This window comes from Botrytis byssoidea (assembly GCF_014898295.1).
Source record: "Botrytis byssoidea strain MUCL 94 chromosome Unknown BBYS_038, whole genome shotgun sequence".
Lineage (NCBI taxonomy): Eukaryota > Fungi > Ascomycota > Leotiomycetes > Helotiales > Sclerotiniaceae > Botrytis > Botrytis byssoidea.
The window spans coordinates 146496-172282 of NW_024065879.1; the positions used below are offsets into that span (position 1 = coordinate 146496).

General features: G+C 42.6%; 8 protein-coding genes across 8 annotated transcripts; 5 read left to right on the forward strand and 3 right to left on the reverse strand.

Annotated features, from left to right (window-relative positions):
- Positions 1-2899: 2899 nt before the first annotated feature.
- EAE97_011542 (uncharacterized protein) lies at positions 2900-4063 on the reverse strand (the record flags this gene model as incomplete). The annotated part of the gene is made up of 1 exon (XM_038882057.1): positions 2900-4063. The coding sequence occupies one exon, from the start codon at positions 4061-4063 to the stop codon at positions 2900-2902; it is 1164 nt and encodes a 387-aa protein (XP_038727108.1).
- Positions 4064-4609: 546 nt separating this feature from the next.
- EAE97_011543 (uncharacterized protein) lies at positions 4610-4955 on the forward strand (the record flags this gene model as incomplete). Its single annotated transcript, XM_038882058.1, has 3 exons — positions 4610-4628; positions 4678-4838; positions 4911-4955. 3 exons carry the CDS (start codon positions 4610-4612, stop codon positions 4953-4955), a joined length of 225 nt encoding a protein of 74 aa, XP_038727109.1.
- A 2362-nt stretch (positions 4956-7317) lies between these two features.
- EAE97_011544 (uncharacterized protein) lies at positions 7318-8358 on the forward strand (the record flags this gene model as incomplete). The annotated part of the gene is made up of 1 exon (XM_038882059.1): positions 7318-8358. The coding sequence occupies one exon, from the start codon at positions 7318-7320 to the stop codon at positions 8356-8358; it is 1041 nt and encodes a 346-aa protein (XP_038727110.1).
- Positions 8359-9763: 1405 nt separating this feature from the next.
- EAE97_011545 (uncharacterized protein) lies at positions 9764-12147 on the forward strand (the record flags this gene model as incomplete). Its single annotated transcript, XM_038882060.1, has 4 exons — positions 9764-10228; positions 10282-10311; positions 10370-10896; positions 10950-12147. 4 exons carry the CDS (start codon positions 9764-9766, stop codon positions 12145-12147), a joined length of 2220 nt encoding a protein of 739 aa, XP_038727111.1.
- A 576-nt stretch (positions 12148-12723) lies between these two features.
- On the reverse strand, positions 12724-14628 carry EAE97_011546 (uncharacterized protein; the record flags this gene model as incomplete). Its single annotated transcript, XM_038882061.1, has 2 exons — positions 12724-13645; positions 13694-14628. 2 exons carry the CDS (start codon positions 14626-14628, stop codon positions 12724-12726), a joined length of 1857 nt encoding a protein of 618 aa, XP_038727112.1.
- Positions 14629-15346: 718 nt separating this feature from the next.
- On the reverse strand, positions 15347-16821 carry EAE97_011547 (uncharacterized protein; the record flags this gene model as incomplete). Its single annotated transcript, XM_038882062.1, has 3 exons — positions 15347-15706; positions 15756-16687; positions 16737-16821. 3 exons carry the CDS (start codon positions 16819-16821, stop codon positions 15347-15349), a joined length of 1377 nt encoding a protein of 458 aa, XP_038727113.1.
- An 898-nt stretch (positions 16822-17719) lies between these two features.
- On the forward strand, positions 17720-19445 carry EAE97_011548 (uncharacterized protein; the record flags this gene model as incomplete). The annotated part of the gene is made up of 2 exons (XM_038882063.1): positions 17720-17852; positions 17902-19445. The coding sequence occupies 2 exons, from the start codon at positions 17720-17722 to the stop codon at positions 19443-19445; spliced, it is 1677 nt and encodes a 558-aa protein (XP_038727114.1).
- A 959-nt stretch (positions 19446-20404) lies between these two features.
- On the forward strand, positions 20405-25746 carry EAE97_011549 (uncharacterized protein; the record flags this gene model as incomplete). The annotated part of the gene is made up of 4 exons (XM_038882064.1): positions 20405-21107; positions 21154-22968; positions 23017-24183; positions 24389-25746. The coding sequence occupies 4 exons, from the start codon at positions 20405-20407 to the stop codon at positions 25744-25746; spliced, it is 5043 nt and encodes a 1680-aa protein (XP_038727115.1).
- Between the last annotated feature and the right edge of the window lie 41 nt (positions 25747-25787).

Genomic DNA, 25787 nt, shown 5'->3' on the forward strand with positions numbered 1-25787 from the left:
CGATGACAAGATCAATCTTCGTATCGAGAGCTTACCACCTTATTGACATTAGCATCCCTCAGCAATGTCTATGATGGCCATTACGCCTTCTTTAACTTACTTCCCTTCAGGCGCTTCCTGCACCACCAGGATTTTGGGAATATTGTCTCCTTTAACTACGTACCATCGGCACCTTCTCGATTTGTGCATCATATAAAGGCCATTACGCCGTCATTAATATCAACTTCTTTTCGGATACTTCTCCACCACTAGGATTCTTGTGAGTATTACCACCCCTCTTGACTTCGCAACGTTGAAGCCCCCCCCCCCCCCCCCCCGTTCGCACTTGCGGAAATGCTGACAAGTTCTTTCATAGTGTCCAACCCCTACCGGCATTCATGTCAACAATGTCAACACCATCATCTCACGCCAATGCTGGCACTGGCGCGAGATCCACGGACTGAATCCACCAAGATAGTTCAGGAAAGAAATCCCCCCACTCTCAAAAACTAATTTCTTGTTTCTTCATGCTGCGGTGGCGATCTAGTAAAGTACCCCCAGCAGCATTCGGATCTTTTCAGCTTTCATACAGCGGCGGCAATCCTCTGTTCCCCCGCACAGTCAACTTCGTCCACAGCAGGATCGTATCTCAGAATTTTTCCTCCATCACGGCAGCGATCTAGTAAAGTACCTCCGCACCCATACATTCGGTTTCGTCCTGGAAAATACTGCACAATCTCGGTCTATCGGCGTCCCAAAATTAATGGTTTCACCATGTCCAAATCACTGGTGTCAAAAAGTACCACAGACGTACAAAACAATCACGAAAAAACTTCAAAAGAGAAAACCTTCAAAAAAAAAACTCGGTGCGCCCTCTCTCACCATTCTGGTATCAAGCTCACCTTTCAACTCAAACGTTCTTGATACCCACCTGGATTTCAACTTACCCAACCTTTCTCCGAAGACCCACCACATCGATTCTCACCGGTTCGTGTCCATATCGACAAGTAGTGACGACTACAAGGGACATGTATCTCGGTATCGATACCTCAGAATTCCTCTCTCTTCTCTCTCACTCCCTTCTCCTCCTCATCAGCAATCGCTGAGACCTCTCTTACAAAATCTGCTTACTTCATCCTAGACTGACTGCATCAAATTCTCTGCGACGGAATCACCACGTGCAGCAGATCAGTCATGGTCTAGATGGGAGATCAAGCAAGCATGAGAGGCCATCCTGGAGGGAAAGAAAGCGAACAACCAAAAGAAAGTACAAAGCACAAAAAAGAAACCCGGAAGATTGCAAGAAAGTACCAGTAGATAGTTAGCAGTAGACAGTTCCATCAGAGGCACGTCCGCCCCCGATGCGTCTGATTTAATTCCCTAAGTTCGGATGCGTTGTTAAGTGGTTTCCATTGGGGGCACGTCCGCCTCCGATGCGTCTGATTTTTCTTTCCTAGGTTCGGATGCGCGAAAACCCACATATGTGTTGCAACGCTTGGGAAGGAACCCAGGTTAGTTCCCGTATGATGAGGGTGGAGGACATGCTCGAGTAGATGATTGGAGGTGTTTAGAGTGCTTGGTTTGGGGTGCTTTGTATTTTGTATTCTGTATTTTGGTGTGTTTTGGTGTATGCCGGTGGAGCTCTAGTTATATGGAAAGATTCTGATATGGTCGATGGTTTCAAGAAGCAGCATCTTGCTATTGAATGGGAGTTACTTGGTGAAAAGATTTACGAACGAAAAAAGAGTGCAAGATAAAGATAGTCGGAACCCGGAGAGGGCCAGGAAACCTTGGGAGTGGCTCTCCCAAGGTGGATTCAGCTCTAATGGGAGGAAGTAATTGGCGCTTTGTGTCTGTCTAGATATGGGATGTGGAGTTTGAGGGCTGGGAGATGGGGAGTTCAGATAGATACACTTGTGTTCTGATGGTTTTCCAGAACGGCTTATGAAAATGGATGGTTTACAAAAAACTACTTGTTTGCTTTGATTGTGATTGTGAAATGCTTGTGAATTGCAGTTGTGCTGGTGATATGTTACAAAAAATCTACCTCAAAGCTAGGGTTACTGGGTGTTGAACTGAGAAGGTCCTGTGTAGGTATTCAAAGCATGCTTATCGGTCTAAATATTGAAAAAATGAAATGGCAACTTGCCCAAATACTTTCAGCGTTCATTAATCCTGTGTGTTCGTTGCAAAATGTTCGCAAGTTTCCAAGTGAAGTAGCCAAATTTAAAGACAATAAACGCAAATCAAGGGAAACAATTATTCATTATTCATAAACTCATCATCAATCGTTACCCATTAGCCATATATTCGTTCCACGATTATAATCCATACATAAGTTCATCGCAGGAGAAGCCAAGGAATTTGTTCCTTCGGTCTCTCATCTCTCTTCCTCATCCTCCTCCTCATCATCCTCACAAACCCTGCAGCTCGTATCTCATCGATTTATTTCATAAACTTCGATTGTACCCAGAGATTCTAATCACCTTTCTCCACTTAATTATCCTTCAGCTTGACTTCTTCCTCATAACAGTACGTCAACGGGGCTAATCAGCCGGTCTCGAGAGCGTATTCCAATATCCGTTCTGAAAGATGTTCTTCAAAAAGAAATCCATATTGCCTATGAGCATTCTGCTACTATAGGCATGATCTGATTGGTCCTTCTCATTACTTCCTTGTCGTGTCCAAGTCATCGTGGCCTGGCCGAGTTTCTTTCGATTATTGATCGTTCAAAGTGTCTGTCAATGTTTCAACATCTAGCAAAGTTTAATGAAGCCGCATCTGCCTCGGAATTTCGAACCAGTGTGAAAAATGGAAACTTTTACTAGGCTAAAATCGGGATGTCCAGACCCTTCAAGCATTGCACTCCTGTTTTGGTGCTCAGCATAGTCCGAATTGGCTTCTGCGATCCTCGTGAATCCTATGTACGTTTATTCAAAGCAGTCCTTCTGTGGTCGATCCCATGGCAGTCCTCATATATGGTATACAGAGCCTGAATCCACGAATCAAGTGCGGTCTCAGCCGCTGATGTCACGTGTAAATCACGTGAGTTAGTTCGCAGACCCTTTCGAATGGATTCGTAAGCCTCAATCATAAGCAGGATCTCTAAGCTTGATGCCTTGTTTTCTTGTCCCGTAGTATGACGATCTTGCTGGAGTGATGTTGATAACTTGCTTGTGAGGAGGTTTAAGCAAATCTGTAGGCTGATATCCTGGTCTGATAGAGATGTCTTGTCTAATGGTTCGCATGCTGGGGATACTACTTTCTCGACCCCGAAGTTGTTATTCTTTTCCTCCCCTTTGAATATCGAACTATGCGGCGAGCCCCTTCCGTCAGATCCAACAAGAGTTTCGCAATCCGAGGCTTCAGATGGTGATGTCGCATTGCGTCTGCACAGATCTCGAAGACTCTCTTGAGATTTTATTTTCCTTAACGTTCTCTTGACCGGAATGACAGGTAGATCGAGGTTCCAAGAAGAGGATATACGTCGTCGTGGTAATGTTTTCTGATATTGGTTGGCAAGCCATTCTGAAGAGTTGTGTTCCATCGCTTTCTTTTCCAATTGGCCAATGAAGAAGACCGGGGTTTTAGCTCTCTTTCGTAAAGTCTCCATTTTACTGGTAGTACTGCGTTCGTCGGAAGAATATATACTAATCGAATAATTCGAAGGTACACGACGGATGCGATAATTATTAATGTCGTTATTATGTTGAACTTGAGGTGGATATCTGGGAGATTGTATACTCATCCGCACTTGAGCTGGTGAATAAAAGTTTTGTTCATGTTCTTTCTCTGTTAGATCCAAGTCTCGACCCGCACAAGTAATCGCTACGTCATCGTTGCCATTGTCATCACCAATTGCTTCATTCTCTTCTTGTATTAAATTTAAACAGGGTTGTCCTCTGAAGTCTGACGCTGTCACAACTTCACCGAATAGACAGCGAGGAGGAAGCTGATCCCTAGGTAGATCATTGAACGTAACTTGTTTTTGTGAACGTTTTGCTTTTTGGAAATCTGTTGGTTCCGAATCTTCAGAGCTTTTCTTGAGGCCTAAGGAGCCTAGAATACTGGTAAACGACCTCATAATGAAGGGGCTTGCTTGTTGTTGTTTCTCGCTTCTTAGTTGCACAACCACAGCATAGAAATCTTGATTTGACAACAATCAACTTACAACGAAGAGCTGTCCTCGATAGTGGGGAACTTCGATGCATTATATGTGTTAACTGTTATTTTTCTGACTTCAGAGCCGAGTAGGGGGATCAACGAGTTATACCATCAGATGATATGACATGGCATTTGAGCTTTGATATTGATATTGTGATTGTGAGAGTGAGAGTGAGAGTGAGAGTGAGAGTAAGAGTAAATTGAGAAGGCTGGCTGTGGCGCAACCATTCCGTTAAATGAAACTGGAAATTAGTGTACATTGTGCTATTTTGTAGGAGCATCTATACGAACTTACCTACATGCAAAGAAAATGTTGCGAGTATCTTTTAATCTGGATATTGTTTACTCGACCATTCATCTTAACGGCCACAACGCCCTTTTGCGTTTTGGTGGCTGATTGATGCTTTGCGGTATGGTCTTTCTTCGCCGATTAGACCTGCTTACAGTTCAAATGCCAACTTTAATCATGGGCAAGTTCGTCGAGCGTATTTTCTATATGGTAAGAAACAAGGCACAGACTCGCCATTTCAATAGAATTCAGTGAGATGGCGCAAAACGTTCAAGGAGCGAAGAAAAGTAAAAGTATGTTTAAGGCTGGAAAAGAGTTGAAAGTAGCAGAAGATGGGGAATTACATTTCTTATCATACTTCTTGATGCGATTTTGTAGTGATCAACTACCGACTCTAGCAGTGCCTGTATGTATCCACCCCCGAGCCACCATCATTATATTTTTACAAACACGATCTGAATTGTAAACAACTCTATAGAATACAACTCGCCGGGCCATTGGTGAACGAGAGCATTCTGTTTAATTGTCTGTTGTTAACATACTCGATTTGCAATTCTCCTCTTTGCGACAAAGTCATTCATTATGATTCACGAATTCGTCAGACAATAAGAAACTCAAATCACAAAATAGCTTTCAAACCGTTGTCTTAAAAACTTTTAAGGCTCCTTACAAATCTTAACTCTGAACTAAGTAATTAGATTATAGAATTTTATTGATATTAAATGATGTTTAGATTAACATAATTCGTATGCGAGTGGATTATATTATCAAATAGATCACTTAAAAATACACCAAAATTAGTTATTTTTAATATTTCTATTTTAATAACTAATCATTCTTTTTGAAAAATAAAAAAATATAAAATAATAATAAAAATGAAAATTAAATATTTATAATTTCTTTATAGATATTTCGTTGGAAATATAGTATATATGCCACGTGACATACCACGTGAGATATGGCACGTATACTTACATATATATCTTTCATTTTGTAGTCTATCTTTTTAGTCTATTAAGTCAATCTACATAGTCATTAATATATGCAACTACTATTCTATCACTCTCTTTTTAATATATTTTGATTATAATTCAAAATTGTTATATTTTGTATTACAAAAACCTTCTTTTTCAAATAACTTTTATATTAATTGAAATTTTGAAATAATAATTAAATTTTTATATTATTTATATAATTAGATATTATAACGTAGTTTATCAGTAAGCAGGTTATATTAGTGAGTAGGTTGTTTATTTTATATATAAAATTTGTTTGTGTGTAACTATATACTTTCTTTATTTATAAATATAATTTTCTGAAAATTTGATATAAAATATTTGAATATAAAATAGTTTTAAAAATCTAATTAGTTTTAAGAAATTCGAATTTATAAAATTGTTATTATAAAAATAGTTTTTTTGTAATGAAAATTATAATAATTTCCTTTCTTTTTTTAGAAAATAATGAAATTATTTTATAAAAATTAGATTAATAGAAAATCTATATTTTAATTATTTTTTAAGATCTTTTATTTAAGAAAATAATGATTGATTATTAAAATATTAATATTTTAAAAAGCTTGATTTAAATAGTTTTCGAAATAACCCATTCACTGATATAACCCGCTCACTAATAAACTACGTTATATTTAATTTCTAAAACATTATATTGATAAATAAATAAAATACACAATTACACACAAATGAATTTTGTATATAAAATGAAGTAATCCATTTGGTAATATGATTTACTCGTATATAAATCACATTACTATGATCTTTCGCACTTAGAAAAGAGTATTACAAATTCACGCACCCACTATTGGGCCTTAACCTTGACCTTGACCCTCAACAGCTCGCCGGCTTTGAATCGCGGCACAATACGAGCTTAAATGGTTCAGATTTCTACATCCGGAAAATCGCAACACCTCAAATCACGATAAATTTGCCCCAAATTCAAGACCTTCTGCTTATTTCGTATGCTTTGTGCTGGGCGTGAACTAGGTAAGCTACTTGCCAACACACGTGGAATGAATGGGACGAAAGAAGTCGCTCTATGCACAAAGCTTTCGACACCATAAAGATTTACTTGAGATGCTGAGTAGAAGATTCAATAGTATAATCTGCAAAAGAGAAGCTAAGATTAAGGTAAGGCGGTACCTCACTAAGGCTTTTGCGCTGCTCTTGATTGCTGCACTCTAGGTCTCATGGAATCTAATATATGGTTCTAGCACGCAAACAGCGGCACGGTGGGCACGCCTTTCCCCCCCCCCCCCAACTAGAAAGTCAACCTACTCCTTCACTGACAGGGCTGAAAAATCATCACGAGGGTCATCATTTTGTGAGACTAAATTTCACACTAAATGCGGGGTCATTCAGCTCTCACTACCAGCGCCTTCAATCACGTTCACGTCTTGGGTCATGAAAGAGCGATTTTTCACATGAGAGAAGATTTCAGAACTCATCGGCGTGCTCAATCATTTTCGACACATACTCTCAACTTTTTTGTCTGAAATCAGCAACGTGTCTTTAAGAATTCGAAGAATTGCGTCTGGACACAGCATGTTCCAGGAGTTTCAGGCGCGCGATGCCCCTAAGCAAATGATGACGGTTGCCATGGCCCTTTCATCTTCCCCATTTTTGGGACATTCTTGTTTAGTATTAGTCTTTGGATATAATTGATGTTGATCAATGGTTATCTACTGCCCTTCATTATATACATTCCCAAAGTGGAAAAAGAGTGCATGATTTCCACGCCAGTGCCATCAGATGACAAATTTCAACTCCGCTTTCTACCACCAGGTAATTATATTAGAGATGCGTTCTTCCTCGGGTTTTGTTTTCTTCACTAATATAGCCCTACCTAATCTCATCATTATCACAATCATGGAAGAACATTTAGAAGGAGTTCCTAACTTGCTACCTTATGAAATCGTTGCTCGTTTCCCTCTTGGTTATTTCCTTGAGAATATTGCCGTACGGTCAAATGGAACGCTCCTCGTCACGAATATGATTGTCGGCCAGATATTCTACGTTGATCCCAGACATGACGATCCCGAGTCTACTATTCAGTTGATATATGATTTCAATACTGCCGAACCACCTCCTGAGGATGATGAAGGAACTGGTATCTATGGCTCAAAGAATCATGCAGAAGCGATTATAGAGCATCCAAAAATTGCCGATTTGTTTTACGCATTCTCTGGTGTGCATGGAAAAGCTGATACCTGGGCTGTATACTCCTTGGACTTCCGTGGCTTCGATCCGTCTCGCGGAGCTGCTACAACCATGGTGGAAAAGCTCGCGAATATACCAGGAGCAGGATGGCTCAATGGTGCTACGATGATACCTGAGACGTCGACTCTATTGATGGCTGAATCTCAGCAATGTAAAATCTTTGCGTTCGATCTACAAACAAGAAAGGTTTCGATCTGGATTGAGGACGAAAGATTAGGCAAGGTCACAACTCGGCCACCATGGCCTGCACTCAACGGCCTGGAGTACTTTAGAGGCCAGATTTTCGGAACGGTTACCGATCGTGGGACTCTTGTGAAAATGCAAGTAGATAAAAGTGGCGAGTACAAGAGCGGTAGTCTGGAAGTTGTAGTCAATCAGTTGATCGGGGATGACTTTGCATTCGATTGTGAAGGGAGCGCTTATGTAGCTACAAATCCGGCACATACAATTTTGAAGTTTGTCCAAATTGCGACTGAGCCACAAAAAGGGGAAAGGCTCAAGATTTTAGGTGGACTAGATAAAAAAGAGACAGCGGGTCCAACTGCTTTAGCTTTCGGGAGAGGGAAAACCGATAGTGACTGCATCTATGTAGTGACATGCGGTGGAGTAGTGAATCCAATTGGTGATAATGGACCAGGGCAAGCATTAATTGCCAAAGTTCGTGTGGGAGTGAGAGGTGAGGCACGTTAGACTTCGAATGAGTGTTGGAAGTCTGTTACAGAACCCAGACAGACAGCACAAGAGATTCATATTGTAAACTATCAACTATACTATACGTCTTCAGGTCGTCCGTATGCGAACACGAGTACACTGGCAAATGCCACTACCGGGTTTGCTTCACGTCATTCCTAAATCAATGTTATCAGACCCTTCACAACTCGCCAAGACACAAGACTGGGGAACTAAAACTGCCTGCTACTCTTCTCCTTTGACCATAATTTTAGATCGAACGAAGAAAGCCAGCTTCAAGCTACACATGCAATCTTCTTGCATTTCCTCCGCTCTGCTTCCAAGAGAGATATTTCCAGCTTTTTCCGTCTTTCACTTGGGCCATTTCTCGGGCTGAATCTATTCCAAAGCACAGCATCCAGATAATCTTAATTTGTCAGCTCAAAAACCAGCAATTGTTTAACGTTGGAACGGCAAAGAATAAGGGGGAATTGTTTGAAATTGATGCATCTGCAGGATCTATTGAACTACTACACTTTATCTCATATGACTGGATCATTTTTTATCACCCACACACAAGAGATTATTGAGGTGAAAATGCTTTTAACACGATGTTATGAACGTTTAACGTTCGACGGCTGACCTCGGTACGTACCTGTTTACCCGACGTTCATCCTGGTGGAACTTCGCAAACAATGACTAAAAAACGCGATTCACTGCACTCGCGAGAGTAAAACCCGAACTCTACATTATACTCATTTCCGATGTGGTTGTAGTATTAAAAAAAACTATTGGAAGAAATTATTGACCATTTCTCTCTTTTATAGAATGTATTTGACAAACAGGCAGTTGGTTTCGGAGCCTTGGCGAATTTATCAGGCACGCGAGGCGCCTCACGCGCATTTTCATTATGTCATTACCTGAAAATATCTAGACGCGCGCGTTGTTTCGATCTTGAATGTCTCACAAATGATTCGATCCGGTGCTGCCTTTTGAATCCTTGGTGATGGTCATTCCTTCAAGCATATTCAACGTTAGGATTAAGTTTGGCATTGATATCCGCTATGCTTAGCATTGATGCCTGCTGATCATGGGGGTTTGTCGCCATAATTATCTGCATGGGTCCATATTAAGTCTTTGCTAGTGCCCCCCTATTCACTCAAATAAATTCACTTACCCCAGACGCCACTGTGCGGAGGAACCTACAAGCAATGGTTTAATATCAAAATGTTAGAACTCGGTATTTCGGGTTATTGAGGATCATGGACGAGATCAAGAAAGGGAAATGATATCATCTCAACGGAGGCCGTGTCCTCATATAAGAGCATAGGCCTGGGCCTAAAGGTACAGTTACTATCATTCCCCAACACTTCTCTCCAAGTGGACACCAAAACTCTACTTCTATCTATTTTTTTCCGTTGGCACCATGTTGTACCGCCCTTTCCTCTCCAAAAGGTCGCATTTAGCATCGTTATTTCTTTGCATCTTCGTCTTTACAGCCTCAGTTAACTCTGCTGCACCGAGAGACTTCAAATATCCCATTCAGAACCGGTTTTCCTCCAGACAGGACGCCAGTGCTGTTCCAAGCTGGCAAAAATATGTCAGAGCTCCTTCCTCCAATATCATCTCACCTCAAAGCATTGTCAATACCACTGGAGATGTCAAAAATCCTAATGCTCTCCTTCGACAAGGTGGCGGGGTTACCACATTAAATAGAGCTAATGGATCGAATGAGATTCCTTCTATTATCGTTGACTTTGGACAAAACACTGTGGGATACCTGAGCATCAACTTTGCTGGTGCTTCAGCAACTCCGCCCGGTATTCGACTTGCTTTTTCCGAAACTTTGACATATCTTTCCAACATTAGTGACTTTTCTCGATCAAATAGTGTTAGTATACTTCAGATTTTCCCAAAGTGTAGCTTATACTGACAGTAAGCCAGGGCGAAACAATCACTCCAGGATCTGATCAGGTACGATATTCACTCTGCTTCTCTATGACCATTACTTCTCTCTAACTAGAATATTCAGATTGCTGTTGGTAGCAAACCTTATACTTGGACCGAGGTGTACGGATGTCAATATGGTACACAAGTGTGTGCCGACGGCCTTCATGGTTTTCGATACGTCAAGATCTATCTCGATGCACTAGCTGCAGATGCACCATATACAGCTCCATATGGAAAAGTATCCATCGATCACTTGAGCTTGAAATTTTCAGGCGTTCTTGGTACCCCCAATACTTTCACTGGCTGGTTTGAAAGTTCTGATGAGGATTTCAATCAATGGTGGTATGATGGTGTATACACTAATGATATCGCAACCGACATTTTCCGACAAAATTCTAGCGACCCTCGAGGTGCCTTCAGTCCAACACTCGATGGTAAATTAGTTCTTTTGGATGGAGCAAAGCGAGATAGAGATCCATATGTTGGTGATGTTGCTGTTGCTGGAAAGACATTGTTCCTGTCGCATAATGCACCTGAAGCATCTCGTAATATTCTTGCTGATTTAGGTGATCACCAACGTGCTGATGGATGGATTCCTCCTGCATCAATGTAAGGGGTTATTTCAACTATTGTTCACGGGTGCATGCTTACTTTTTCAATAGTGCCAGCTATGATCTTCACCTACTGGATTATCCGTTGTGGTGGGTCGTCAGCAGTTATGATTTTTTGATGTACACCGGCGACAACGATTACATCACAAAATATTACCCTAACATCGTCAAAGTACTGGACGTATTCTACCCATCTGTCACAGACAACGGTACAAACCTCATCTGGAAAGGAGTCGGTATTTCAGGAAGTTATGGCGATTATGCATTTCTTCCTCGTTATGGTCCAGTCACATATTACAGCGCCCTTTATGTCCTTGCACTCGAGAACGCTGCTGTAATTGCCAAATCCCAAGGTCAACCTTCCGATGCTTCTCGCTGGCTCGCTCGCGCTAAAGCTGTATCCGATGCACTCAATTCCAATAATTTCGACAACTCTGTCGGAGCATTCTTCGACGGACAAGGACCTCCCTGTGTCGGCGGAGAATTTTGCAACACCCACGCTCAGGATGGAAACTCTATATCTATTCTCGCAGGAGTTACCAATTCCTCCCGCTCCAACTCTATTCTCAATTACCTCAATACCGCCAATAAGCGCTTTTACGGCAACTCATTCTATGACAACGACGTTTTGCAGGCAGACTTCTCACAACGTGTCTATGCATTTATATCTTTCTTCGAGATATCTGCTCGATTTAAGACCAACCTCGTAGCAAGTGCCTTTGATGAAATCAGAAGATTATATGGTTGGATGGCCAACAACGACCCCAAAGTTACCATGTGGGAAGGTATTGGAGCGGATGGAAGTCCATACGAACAAGGATTCACAAGTATGGCTCATGGCTGGAGCACGGGTATTGTGCCTGCAATGAGTAATTACGTTTTGGGTGTTATCCCTACTGGACCTGGATTTTCGACCTGGAGTATAAAACCATATCCGGGTGATCTTAAGTGGGCTAAGGGTCAAATTCCTACTCCGAAGGGTCCGATTAATGTGGATTGGAGTTTTACCACTAGTGGGTGGTTTGTAATGAGTGTAGCCGCTCCTGTTGGAACATCTGGATCAGTAAGTCTACCTGTTCAACCTGGTACGGCTGCGAAACGCGATACTGCACTCGAAATTGATGTTGATGGGGAGGTTGCATGGAGTAATGGACCTAAAGCTTTTGATGCGCAGTTGAATGGGGACGATGGATATGTTACTTTGAATTTGACGGGCGGTGCCGTTCACAATATCACAGTGAAGGCTTAGTGATTTGATTAGTGTTATCTCCTTTCTGTGTACTTATTGGGAACGAAAGTTTGTGCGCATTCATATCATGGTCTGGTTGGCTGGTTTAGGAGCAAGGATTTCAATCTTTACGGGGTGCATTATGGTGGGCTACGGGCATGGTAATCGGCATGGGCATTAATTCATCAATGGACATTCAGGTTATTATAACAAGAGCTTTTACACGACATCTGTTTACCGCAGTAGTAAGACCGCATGTGATATATTACGGGTCGGAGACTTTTCCGTGCTAACCAAGGTATTCGGAACATGGGCTCGGATGTTTTATAACGATCTTAAAGAGGAGCAGATCATATCCCTTTTCGGCGTATCCCCAGATTTTAACCAAAATTAAGCACCAGCACGGAGGAGCATTTTCTAAATTTGAGTTTATGAAGTACTAGGTAATTACGGATAAAGCGGGAATATACTTTATCGCCGAGGTTTACAAAGTAGTAATCCTTTTCATTCTATTTTCCAAGTACCAAGAACATACCCATTGGTTTTCTACGGAATACAAAATATTAATAGCTGTCTCGCAGCACAATCTTCGACCTTTTAAACATGTGCCAATCCAATACCCGTAAACGAACATTCCTCATCATAAACTCTCTTTTTATCCTTCCCATCCATTCCAACTCTGTACACCGCACCGCCCAAATCCGTCAAATAAACATGTTTGTTAATCGTATCAAGTTTCAATCCAATCGCTTCATGTAATTGTCTCGTCAAGATTTGATACTCGTTCTTCTCTTCGCTATCATCCTTTAGCGCTTTTAATGAGTTGTTACCAAGTTGCGCTGCGTTCAGACTATTTCCTCGGGGAGGATCTCCTCTATCCGTCCAATATAATGTTTGTGTATCTTCGTCTATCTCGAGATCAATGGGTTCAGGTAGTTCTTGAAACAATAACTCGATGTCTTTTCTAGTGGAAGAATTTTGACCCACTGGCATCTGAATATTGGCGCGGAAGATCCGACCTTTTCCTCCTTTTGAAAATCCCTTTTGCGTCCAGTAGAATTTTCCTTCTTTATTGTTTATAGAGATTCCTACACACCATTTGAGTTGATCCTTTGCATCGTCTGTATTTTGCCAATCGCCGGTTTGGATAATGGTTTCGTGTTGTGATCCATCGAAGTTACATCTCATAACTCGTAGAACCTCGCGGTCACAAAAATATAATTTAGAAGCGGCATGATCAATGATTAGTTGTTTAGGCGTGTGGACTGCTCCGGGTGGAATCACGGTTTGAATATCGCTTCCATCGAGTTTACATGATTGTACCGTGCCGTCGTTGGATGTTGGGATGCCCATGCATGTCCAATATATACGACCTGTTTTTAGGGAAATATCAAGACTATCTGGGAGATGCTGGCCGGAGACTAGAGTTCGAAGTTGACGGCCATCGGGGGAGCCAACTACGATTCGACCTGCATTTAGGGTATCGGTCAGAGAATTAAGTCCAATATCTAGCATATATCTAGGTCTGTTAACTCTAGTCTCGTGAATTATGAGAGGAACAACTTACAAAGATGGAGCATGCAAATTTTCATGATGATCTTTTTCTTCGCCCTTGACTTTCGTTGTCTGTCCAGGAGGATACAATCCACCCTTCCCACTTTTAGCACCCAACTTTCCTTCCTCCAGATACTTCTTCTTTAAGAAATCGACCGTATGTTCCGAGGGTAATCCCCTCTCCTTAACATAATGTTCCTCGATGAACGCGACCGTATCCAGCCCCACTCCATCCATCATAGCACAAGGGCCCATCCCCTTCCCACCCCCAAACATCTCTGCCCACACCCTATCCAGTTCCTCTGGGGTACTAACCCCCTCCGCAAGAATCATCAAACACTCTCTCTTGATACTCGCCCAAACACGATTAAACACAAACCCCGTGCTCTCTCTCTTAGCAACAATAGGATGCATACCCACCTCCTTCAACTTTTCTACATACCACGGAAAGACTTCTTCCGCCGTCTCTCCATCCGTCATGAGTTCCACAATCTTATTATCCGGCGGCATCATATAATGCGTATTAAAAATTCTCTTTCTCGTATCTCCCCCCACCTTCTCCAACATCTCCGAAGTCTTATAACTACTCGAATTACTAACCAATAGCGCATCCGACTCGCACAGTTTCTCCAACTCAGCAAACGTATCAATCTTCAACTGCAATTTTTCCGGCACCGCTTCAATAACATTCCACGCTCCTTTTACCGCTTCGGCTAAATCTTCATGGACGGTTACGATGCCCGGAGATGAACATTGGATGGCGGATGCATAGATGGATATATTGTTTTCGATGTAGTGAAGCGCTGCGTTACGCTGTTCGGGTGAAGGGTCGCGGATGCGTACGTCCCAACCTCCTGATGCCCATGTGCAGGCGATGCGACGGCCAAGGACACCACCGCCTAAGACGGTTATGGGACGGTTTTTGGTGGTGGGAAGTGTGAAGGTCATTGTTAGGTCTTGGGGTAGTCAAGTCAAAAATTATGTTGAAGGGTTTAATGCGGAGGAAAACTCAATTGGGTTGACTTTTGGGGGAAAATTATTGGTGAGATTAGGATAGTTTTAATGTCAATGCTTGTGTTAATGGGTGTATCAATATTCGTCTATCAAATATGCAAGCAAATCTTTATATATGAGAAGTCGCCTACAAATCGCATAAAATCCACAACTCAAACAACCTCACGTCCCTTCCGAATATTCCACCCATCCTCGGTATGATGTCAGAGCCGGCAATGGAAAGCTAAATGTGTCTATTACAATTCTATCAAACTACTTCCCGAGGCCTCGGTCAAGCTATCTGAAGCTAACGCATAACTAATGTGGGTCGTTCCGGCCGGATCTAAAGGCAACTAGTTCGAGGTCTGGCCAACTGAGTCTGTTACAATACATGCTAGTCATCTTATGCAGGATTTGTGAAATTCGTGATGCCGTTTTTTTGTGCATTTTTTGCGTCATACGTATGCTCTGGATAAAGCGGCAGATACTTTGTATTTGAACGTTGAAGGGCGGTCGAAGTTCGGATATACAGTGGAGGCGAACGGATGCTCAGTTTTCGGCAAAGGTCGGACGACTTAGCACGCTCCACGTACAATTTAGAACTTTAATTCCAGCGGTAAACAAAAATGGTAAACTCCAGCCTTATTTTGAAAATGATACAATTAAAGTGAAGCTAAAATGAGAAGACCTGGTCAGGCAATTTACTGACAGCTCTTGGTTTTTGCCAGCCCAGTTCTACCAAGCTGGTTTTCATCGAGTCAACCAAACCCGGTGGTCCACACAGTAACACCTTACTATCATCACTTGGTTCAGGGAAAAATTCCTTGACCATCTTCTTGGTCACATATCCTTTGGCCAACTTCCATTCCTTAGACGGCTTGGATAACACATAATGTACTTTGAAATTCTCACGGTATTCCTTTGCGAAATCATCCAACTGTTCGCGGAGCAAAATATCCTCTTCACTATTGTTACCATAAAGAAGAGTAACAGATGTTTCGTCCGTTGGGTCTTCACATATTGCTCGAATCAACTTGTTCAATGTCAGCCTAAGTTATGTATAGAAGAGTAGACGTTGTTACCTGATACATCGGTGTGATTCCTGTTCCTCCTGCAATCATTCCCATATTTTTCACCATTCCCTTTCGATATCTCATCGCACCCTTTGGTCCACGTACTTCAATTTCGTCTCCAACTTTGAGATGCTGGAGATATCTTCCAGTAAGAAGCCCATCCGGATACATCTTTATCACCAATCGAAGTTCCCCAGGATCGGAGTTATTAGAAACGGGTGTGTATGATCTACTGACGGGCTTCCCGTCGATTTCCGTTCGAATGCTAATATGCTGTCCAATAGGAAGGCCGATTATCATATCATCTTTCGGAAGTTTGAATATCAAACGGTGGGTGTTTGAAGATAATTTCTCCTTTTTGACCAAAGATAACTTTTGATAATTATCCGGTTGTAGATATCCTTTGACCTTTGTGATTGGCTTGGCAATCTGGACAGATGGTTTGTAATGTGATGGGTATGAATAAGGATTTTTGAAAGATCCCGATAGTGCTTTCTCGAGATAAAGTCCCGCTCCTGCCGCAATAGATAGGGTAGCAATACTCGAAATAAGCACACCTTTCCAGAACCCTCCATGTTGTGCATGAAGCCACCCGATCTTTGGTGATCTCGAATAAATTTCATAACCTAGAAAAATCGCAGATCCAATTGAGAAAACCTTCAGTCCAGCCCTACCAGCAGTCATGAGCGGAGCTTCACTGTTAAAGTCTTGATCTTCTGATTTGGCTTTCAAATCCGGTTTTGGCATCGGCAATCCTCTGTCTTCATCTTCCTCATCAGGTGCCCCTTCCAATCTTCCTATCAGAAATGATTCCATGGTTTCTCGTGCATCTGCTGAATGTCCAACATCTTCAAAAGCAACTGTAGAGTTCTTCCCTCCAACTTCGAGCAATGAATCTGCCCCACCAGGGTGATCTTCAAGGTATTTTGTTACATCGTAAACTTCAGAAATGTCAGCTTTTGGTCGATAATGCGTGAAGGTAAAACGAACCGTTATGATGAATTATGAGCCACAGATCCGACTTTTTGTTATGTTTCTGAACCTCATTGAGAGAAAATTGCTTGCTTTCACTCATGATGGTAATAATAATATGTTCTGAGTAGCTAGGCTAGAGCAAGTGCGATTGCGGGATCTCTTCAAAACACAACGAACAAGATTTTCGATGCACGGAGATGGAGGGAGGAAGGAAGGAACTTCAAGGAAGAACTAAATCTCTGAAAGACCGAGGATGCAGCTTTGACTTATCTCCGTCGACGCCACTGGTTCTTGATCCCGAGGTCACTTCAACTTATGCATATGTCGTATATGTGGAGATGACCTCAATGTACAGCGTCGCTTTCATCAATCAATCCGAGTTTCAAGATTTGGTGAGAAACGTACACCATCTCTTAGTATACAATCAAAGACATTTAAGCCAAGGCAAGATGGTTCCATGTCAACGATCAGAAAAGTCCCAGGAGCTTTCCAAACTAGTATGGAAGGACCGTCCACGGAGACCCACCAACTGACTAGCCGTCTATCTGCCGCTCTCCATTCTGGAGACTAACCTCTTTAAATAAGGCCGTATGGGCTTGATCCAATTATTCCAAGGCTATTTGAGTTTCTCGATTGATTTTTCACCACATTTGGAACCCTGTAATAATTGATGAAGAAATGTACCGAGGAACCGCGGTAAACATTTACCGGTAGTACTCAAAAGATTTCATTTAAACAAATTATGACTTCATTGACTGGAACCAAAATATGCATCTGAAACAAATTCTGCCGGTAAGTCCGCCTGGTATAATTTTAGAATAGATAGTTTATAACTTGACATTTATGTTCTGGAATCTTTAGCAAGTTGGTATACCATAAAGGGGGCAATTGAATCATTGAGTTCTCATATTTCTTCTCTAGCTTGATACTCGCCTTCCCCTCCATTGACCTCATTTTCTCTTGTTTGTCTCTTTGCATACGAATATATATATAAAACCATGGTGGAGAAGTCATTTTTCTTACTGGGACAGCCAGCGAGGACATCTCAAGCACTTGAAGTCGATCTTCAAAATACATTTGAGTTCCTACAATACACTGTCGCTCAAAAGTTTTCCATTGCGGAACCATCAGGTAGGTCTACAATATATGATTAGCCATGCAAGATTTAACCTACAATCAGGAATCTCGTTTCAAACCGATAAAGATGGAATTCTTGATGATCTTGATAACTTCGTAGATGTATCTTCTCCAATCGGTATTCTAATCGATGGAAACCAAGTCAGAGATGTTCCTGGACCAACAGGCCTCCCTATCGCTGGAAGCTATTACGAAGTGTATCCCGACCATCTTGGAAATCACCAACGTTTGTTCGAACAGTATGGACCAGTGTTCAAAACGACAGACATGGGTCGTACGACATATTATACCAACGATCCAAAGGTAGCCGATGTGTGTTTTGGAGAAGGAGGTTACTGGTCGAAAGTGATAAATTCCGATCATCCTCTTTATGGTATAAAAGATCCTATGGCAGGTGTTTTCCTATCCGATACTGATACCGAAGCATGGAAAGAAGCACATAAGTTCTTGGCACCGGCGCTCAGCCCAAAAGCCGTCAGACATTATACACCTCAAATGCAAGACACAGCGGAACAGGCTTTTAAAGTCTTTGATGAGCTAGACAAGAAAGATGAAGCTTGGAACGTATATCAGTATATGTTCAAAATGGGTTCTACTGCGATTGGAAAACTAGCTTTGGGAATGGATATGCATCATTTTGACTCGATCGATGCACCTCTTCATGACCTCGTAAGGACTGTTGGTAGAAACTTGGAGCTCAACAAGAAAGTTTCGACAATGGGAGATTGGTACTCTCATATGCCATGGGGAGCACCAAAGCAATTGAAGGACAATAAAGCGCACGTGAAGGAATTAATAGAAGAAGCTATTAGAAATGTCAAAGGTGGTGGAACGGAGGATTTACCCATTCAAGATGCAGCTTTGAAGGCAACCTGTATTGTTGACTACTTGGTGAGAGCGACTGATGAAAAAGGCCACAAGCTTGCAGAAAAATACCGCAACAATGCGGCATTAGTGACTGTTGGAGCTGGATTCATTACTACGGCTTCACTTCTCAGTTGGCTCCTGTTTAGCATTGCTTCATACCCAGGTAACCAGGAACGCTTGCTCCAGGAATTGGTTGACCACGATATCAAGAATGATACAGAGTGGACACCCGACCTTGCAAATTCACTGGAATTCCTCGGGATCCTCATCAAAGAAACACAACGTCTCCACAATCCATCTTATCAACCAGGTCGTACCGCTCTCGCAGATGTAATCATTCCTGGTGGTTATCGTATTCCAAAAGGCTCCATAATGATTATTGCCATTCATCACATTCACAACAACCCCAAGGTTTGGGACTCGCCAGCAGATTTCAATCCTGATCGTTGGAACACGGAAAAGGTTAAAAGTCGACACAAGGCTTCCTATGTGCCCTTTGCTGCTGGTCCTCGAATGTGCATTGGTTTCAATTTCGCATTGCAAGAAGTCAGGGTCATTCTTTCAATGTTGGTGTATAGATATGAGTTTGAAAAGATGGGCAATGAACCAGTGGAATATGATCCGGAATTTCAATTGGTCCGCCCGAATAACTTCTATGTGAAGGCCAGAAGAAGAACGAGATGGCCAGAGAAGTCGAAGAAACAAACGAGTGCTGAATAGGTTTGAGGTGTATGTCAATATATGGTGTTTTTAAGACTTAGACATAATAACAGTTATAATTCCAAGATAGTAAGATATCCAAGTTATGAAAAACACTTTGGAAGCCACAGCCACGTGACTTGGCATGTGATAAAAAGATGGGAACAGACGGTGATGGCTTTTTCGTTGCCTTCGATATAATATCAACGGCCAGGTACTCTACCTAAAGTATCATAAGTTTGTACAAATGTCGATGCCGCGTTTTGATGTGATTACAGCATAATGAAGTTCAGCACGATCTATATGAGGAAACCAGAAAATTTTATTTGATGAATTGAGCAAAATCATGTGACTTGGACTTTCACCGCTTTCCTCCCTTTCCGTTTTTCTTCTTCGTCTTTTGCCGAACTCAGCTTGATGCAGCACTTCATGATCAATCATACCATCAATCCTTTCCTTATGGAATCGATATTTCATTATGCTATCATGATACTTTGGAGCCCAATTCATCAGTATCTCAGCACCTCATTCACCGTAAATATTGTTGTCGCACATCACAGCCCAATGAACCTTTGAGGTTTCAACTTCAAGGAATGTATTCAAAGAATGAGTAACTCTTTGAGTTTCACGACCGCAAACAACGTATTTCCTTATTCAAACGTCCATGAATAGTCTTTAGTCACTCAAGATCATCGTATGCATTGCTCTTTGGCTATTATCAAAGAGCATCAACAATGCAATTTCACGACTATGAGACCAGAGGTCTAGGACAAGTGTTCTGTCTAAGCTAAAGATTTTGTCCTTGATATTTCTTTTCCGTCACTTGAAACAACAAAGAAATGATTAGAAGCTTCAGTTGCTAGAGCTCTGTCTTCTCTGAAATTCGGAGTACCTTCTTCCCCTTGATTTTGTTCTTCTATCTATTCAGATAGTATCTCCATCATTATTCCCTACCTTTTACACTATAAACATCTTCGATTATGGCAGGAATCGCGCCCATACAAACCCTACGAGGTATAATCTCAATTATAAGAGAATATTTCTTGCCTCGTCCCGTGGAACCAGTCGAGATACCTGTTGCTCCTCGAAATGCTAGACCTCTTTCGGAGCAGGAAGTTGCTCAATTACGACGCGAACAAGCTAAAGCTATTGATAAATATTTTGACGAAGAATTAGACAAGAAAAACTACGACGAGATTAATAACAAGAGTCGAAGTTTACAATGGATGCCAGACATTCGCCCTACGGATCGTTTGTGGCGGCAAACTCGTGCATATTATGCCGAACTTATCAAATCCGAGAGAATATCCGATGTTCTTGATGACAACTATGAAGAGATGCAAAAGATTTTGATCAATCCTCAGGCGTGGAGTAAAGAAGTGCAAGCAGTTCGAGATGAACAAAGTAAAGAATACTATGAGAACATTGGCCCTGGCGGGCGTTTCGACGGCCAGCTCGACAATCTTGCAACAAAAATGACAATGGTCCACTTTGGTCTTCCTGTGGCACCAATGACATTGAACAATATCATGGTCCTCACTCCGGATTGGAAAGACGATGAAGACGATGAAGAAGACCCCGCACCTTCTCCCCCGCGAACACAGAGAATTATCTATTCCGAGAAGCCTCTAGAATTTCTGGATTCGTATATCGAGAGATCTTTTGGATACCAAATCATCCGACGTTCGTTACCAAAACTTCCTTGTGATGCATCTGCTAATATCAATAGGTCCTCGAGTAAGCATGCGAGGTGGCGCTGGGTCTATTGAGGAATTAGACCTAGCAGATAGTACTGATGGCGAATGGGGCTCAACCGTCAATATGCGTGGCGGTGCGGATCGTCGTGAGCGCACCCCTCTGCTACGAGGGCTTTATCTTAACCTGCTGGGCCCAAGTCCTAAGCACAGGGCTCGCCGTACACATCTGGTCCCAAGAGAATTCCTCATTTCAGCTCATAGGCTTGTTGGGCACCCGAAGGATATGGACTTGCACTTCAATGTTGATATCTATCGCCAGGTAGATCCACGTAAGATTGACAAGCCACTACAAATCTCGTTTTCAATAGCTTCACAAGAAGATTTTGAAAAGAAGTGGCCAAGTATCGAGGAAGTCATCGGCAAAGTTGATCACGACCAACTCAGTATCGTAATTGAAGACCGCTTTCCTGGTGAAGATGTTCCTATGTTCTATGAGGATTTACGACGTTTGGCAAAAGAATTCCCCGATGATGATAAAAAAACATCTCAGCATTCCATCTATTCGTATTTTGGGAAGAAACTTACCAGACCAACATACCTTGCCTTCAAAGACACCGTCACGAAACTCTTGAATATAGATCCGAGATCAGATTGGTCTTTCTTAGTTGATATTCATACTGAGGATCGCATTTTACCGCCCTTACATTTTACCCGAACACAATATAGGAACGATTTCCTCTCCCTCAGGGATAAATTTCTTATCGGTGCGAGTAATAAAACAAGCGTCTTCGTACGCAATATGAGTGGTTACGCACCATCACAACACCAAGTCGTCGAACCGCCTCAGGATAGTCAAATAGTCAGGTTACACAGTCAACAAGAAAATGCGGAAAGTTACTGGAAAATACCCTCGGTCCTCAACCCCGCGATACCATACTGTCTAAACCACTTACAGCCCTCATTTGTCAGAGCTTTCCTTGCCATTTACGGTCAGGATCGTCCTTCACGCAATCCACGACTTTCCACCACACAGGAAGGGGTCCGCGAACAGGCTCTTAATTTTGGCGGTATGGAAGTAACCCCTCAAACTTGGGAGTGGGTTGTTGAACGAGTCAAGCAACAGAAAAATCTTCCAAAACCTGCTGCAGAACCTGATGATGAATCTGATGCTGAAAAAGATGTTGCTTTGTCATGTCAACTCACTATAACGATTCCACCTCATACCGACATGAGAAAAAAGCCCGAGGATACAATTTATCTCCATCTCATTGGCGATGATTACCAGAGGGATATTGCATTCGAACGCAATGAGTATCAGCATATTTATAGTCACATTGTAGAACGACTGAGAAAGGTCCATCGTCATAGCCAGAATTCAAGATTCCCGAACGGCAGTCTTGTCGCAATGTGGTTCAGTGCTATAGAACGTGAAGAGAACCTGCCACCTGTCATTATGGAAATTGATGAGGACTTACCAGACGCTGAGAAGGGCAATATGATTAGAACTGCTTTCCTCGGTCAAGTGCAAAATTTCTCGAATATCTGGTTCCGTCCGGAGTATCAAGTGTTCACACTTCATGATAATATCGAAGGTGAACGTATCTGGCAGTGGGATACAACAGACGAACAACACAATACCTCCCTTGAGAACTTCAGGGCAAACATGAGAGAAATGTATGATGATTGGGATCATGCTCTTGACTCGAATTTTGTTTTACTCCAAACAAAGACAAACCGTTCATTTGCAGTAGATCGAAGAACCACAGAGAGTTACTGGAGAAAATACATCTTTGATTGGCTCACAGAAACCGACATATTTATTGAACGAAGAGAAACTAGACCTTTTAGTGAGTTTCGCCATGCTTCAGCCGATATGACTAACTAACACTCCACAGTGCAACCGGATACAATTCCTTGGGGCTATAGACATACCCGTCAAATTCCGCCCCCTGCTCCGGTGGAACTTAATCCAGTTCCTGTGGCGCCTGTTGCCGAAGCATCACAAAAGCCTCGTATCAACAAGACACGACTCATTGCACCCGTTGCCGAAAAGGCCATCACTCCAAAATGGGAGACTTGGATGACAGATCAACATCGTAAGGATGCATTACAGCGTCGCTCCTATATTCAAGACCAATCGGTCATTGAGCCAGGCCTGGATCCTTCAGCACCAACATATGGGCCTAGTAAAGAATTGACATTAGGAGTTTCTCTCTCAACTCCTGCAGTTTATACACAACGACTGACCCCTACTGATATCTTAAACCTGGTAGAAGAAAATCAGAAGTTAAGAAATGGTTTGTTAGAGCGATCTCACAACTGTCTCATCTGCTCCGTGACCATGGCGGGCTATGAGCATGCTGAAATACAACGCCATTATGGACAGCATCTAGTTCAACTCCAAAAAGAGGGACAATGTCCTCTCTGTGAGCGAGAATCGTGGTCAATCATGACCATGGAGCAAAAGAAAGAGCATCTTGAAACTCATCAAGTAGAAACAGACACAGAAATGATTCGAAATTTCTGGAACGGCATTGAATGTCCTGTATGCGATGGCAAATTGAGTGGTTTTACAGCCGAACAAGTTCTTCGCCACACGGCAGACCACATACCAGGAATTGTCGAATTCTGTGACAAGTGCGGACTTCGCACCGCCATCTGCAATCATGCTGAACTAGTTCATCACAGATATGTATGCCTTGATCAACCAGATCGTGGACCACTCGATCTAGAACCTTCATTCTGCGGCGATTGTGGTCAAAATCGTACCGCGGAGGATGAAGAAGAACGGGGTCAGCACGTTATAAATTGTACCGCTAAGTATCGTCGTGTTCAGGATAAGAAGTTCTGTACCAAATGTGGCATTGATAAGAGTGCATGGAGCAACGATGAAATCACTACGCATGATGAGCACTGCACATCTCCACAAGGTTTGCCAAAAGCTTTTTGCTTGAGATGTGGCACAAGGTTGCTTGGTGCCACTGAAGCTCAATTGGATGATCATAGAGTATATTGTTCTATTAGAACAAAAGAACCAGAGAACTTGAGACAACGAGTAGAAGGTATGTTCACTATATTTACTTATTTCTTCTATGCACATAATTCCTTCCTAAATCTTCCTTCCTCCATTCCTTTGTTTCCATAGGGTATCAAGCTGATATCCCTTTCTTCCTCTCAGATCTTGAAACCCTTATTAAGCGTATCTGGATTGCACCTCGTCCCCTTACGGGTCCTTTAACCATAACTGATTCACCCCTCCCCATTCAGAGCTTCAGGCACGAACTGCAACACTCAATCGCATTGCGGCCAAGAACGCAGCCACACTCTCCTGGATTACCCAACGGGAGAACGAGCTCGTAGAAAGCGAAAGAGCTTTAGCCGAACGAGAGTCGAGACGTCCTATGGATGAAAGACGAGCGTACGCTGAAGATAGGAGTAGTCTTGGAGCATGTCCTTGGTCTCGCAAAGGTTGCAAATACCATACGATCAACCAGACGCGTAGGCAAATATTTATACACATGGCTACACATTTCGATACCGATCAAAGCAAAAGTCTCCCATTTACTTGTCCATTCCCTGGCTGTAGCAAGCAAATCGCTGTACCCGGCTCGGATCCCGACGACAATCTTCTCGTTGTGGATCATTATCGTCATCGCGACTATCAAGGTATCGCGGATGTACATGGTGCGTCTAAGGGCAGAGATCCGAATGAACTCAAAAAATTGGTAGATCATTTCCAAAAGGCCAATGCGATGAATGCTCGTACGCGCTTGCGAAACATTACACCACTTCCTGAGCCAGGCCAGGGACAAGGGGCGAGTGGAGCAGGAGCGGGTTGGTTTGGTGGCGGATTAGGAGGTGGAGGGGGATCCAGATTCCAGTACTCCGACTCCAGCCACCTCCAAACAGGTCACGCGAGTCACCCCTCATACCTAACTTCCGGCGACGACTTACAACAAAGTATCGAAGCCGATTATGTAGAGTACGGAGACGATGAGAATCTTTTCCAAGCCGGCGATTACGAGCCCCCATCTGAAGCGGAAACCGACCCCGGGGTTGCAATCGAAGTCTCGCAGCCAACACCTACCAGACGACACCGGTCCTTTGCAGCTCCGCTAGACTCATACGATAAATCATACTCCACGCACACTCCCAAATCAATCAGCCAACCACCTCCACTTCCCTACTCCCCCACCAAACGTAAAGCATCCGCCGCAATTCCAGAAGCGGACTTATACCCATCCTCTAATCGTACGACGCGTCGACGCACGGCAATCCAGACTCCGAGTCCAGAGATTGAAGCCGAACCCGTGCGAAGATCGAGTCGACAGAATCGCCGACGAAAATCCATGCACGGTATAGATCAAGATGAAGATGCGGGGAAAACGAAAGAGGTAAAGCCTCAGGATTGGAAAAATCTGATGGATAATTACGAAGCCGAAGCGTCGCGAGTAAAACAGTACGAGTCGAGTGGAGGTGAGAGTTCAGAACAGGCACAAGTACACGAGCAGGAGGAGCAGGGCGCAAATGACAGTTCGGAGCAAGTTACTTCGACACCTAATTCGAATCGGAGCCCGAGTCCAGTTCGTAAGGTGAAGAGGTATAGAACTAGATCGGGAGGATAAAAGTCTATCGGGTGAAGAGGAATGATTAGTTTTAGTGGGAT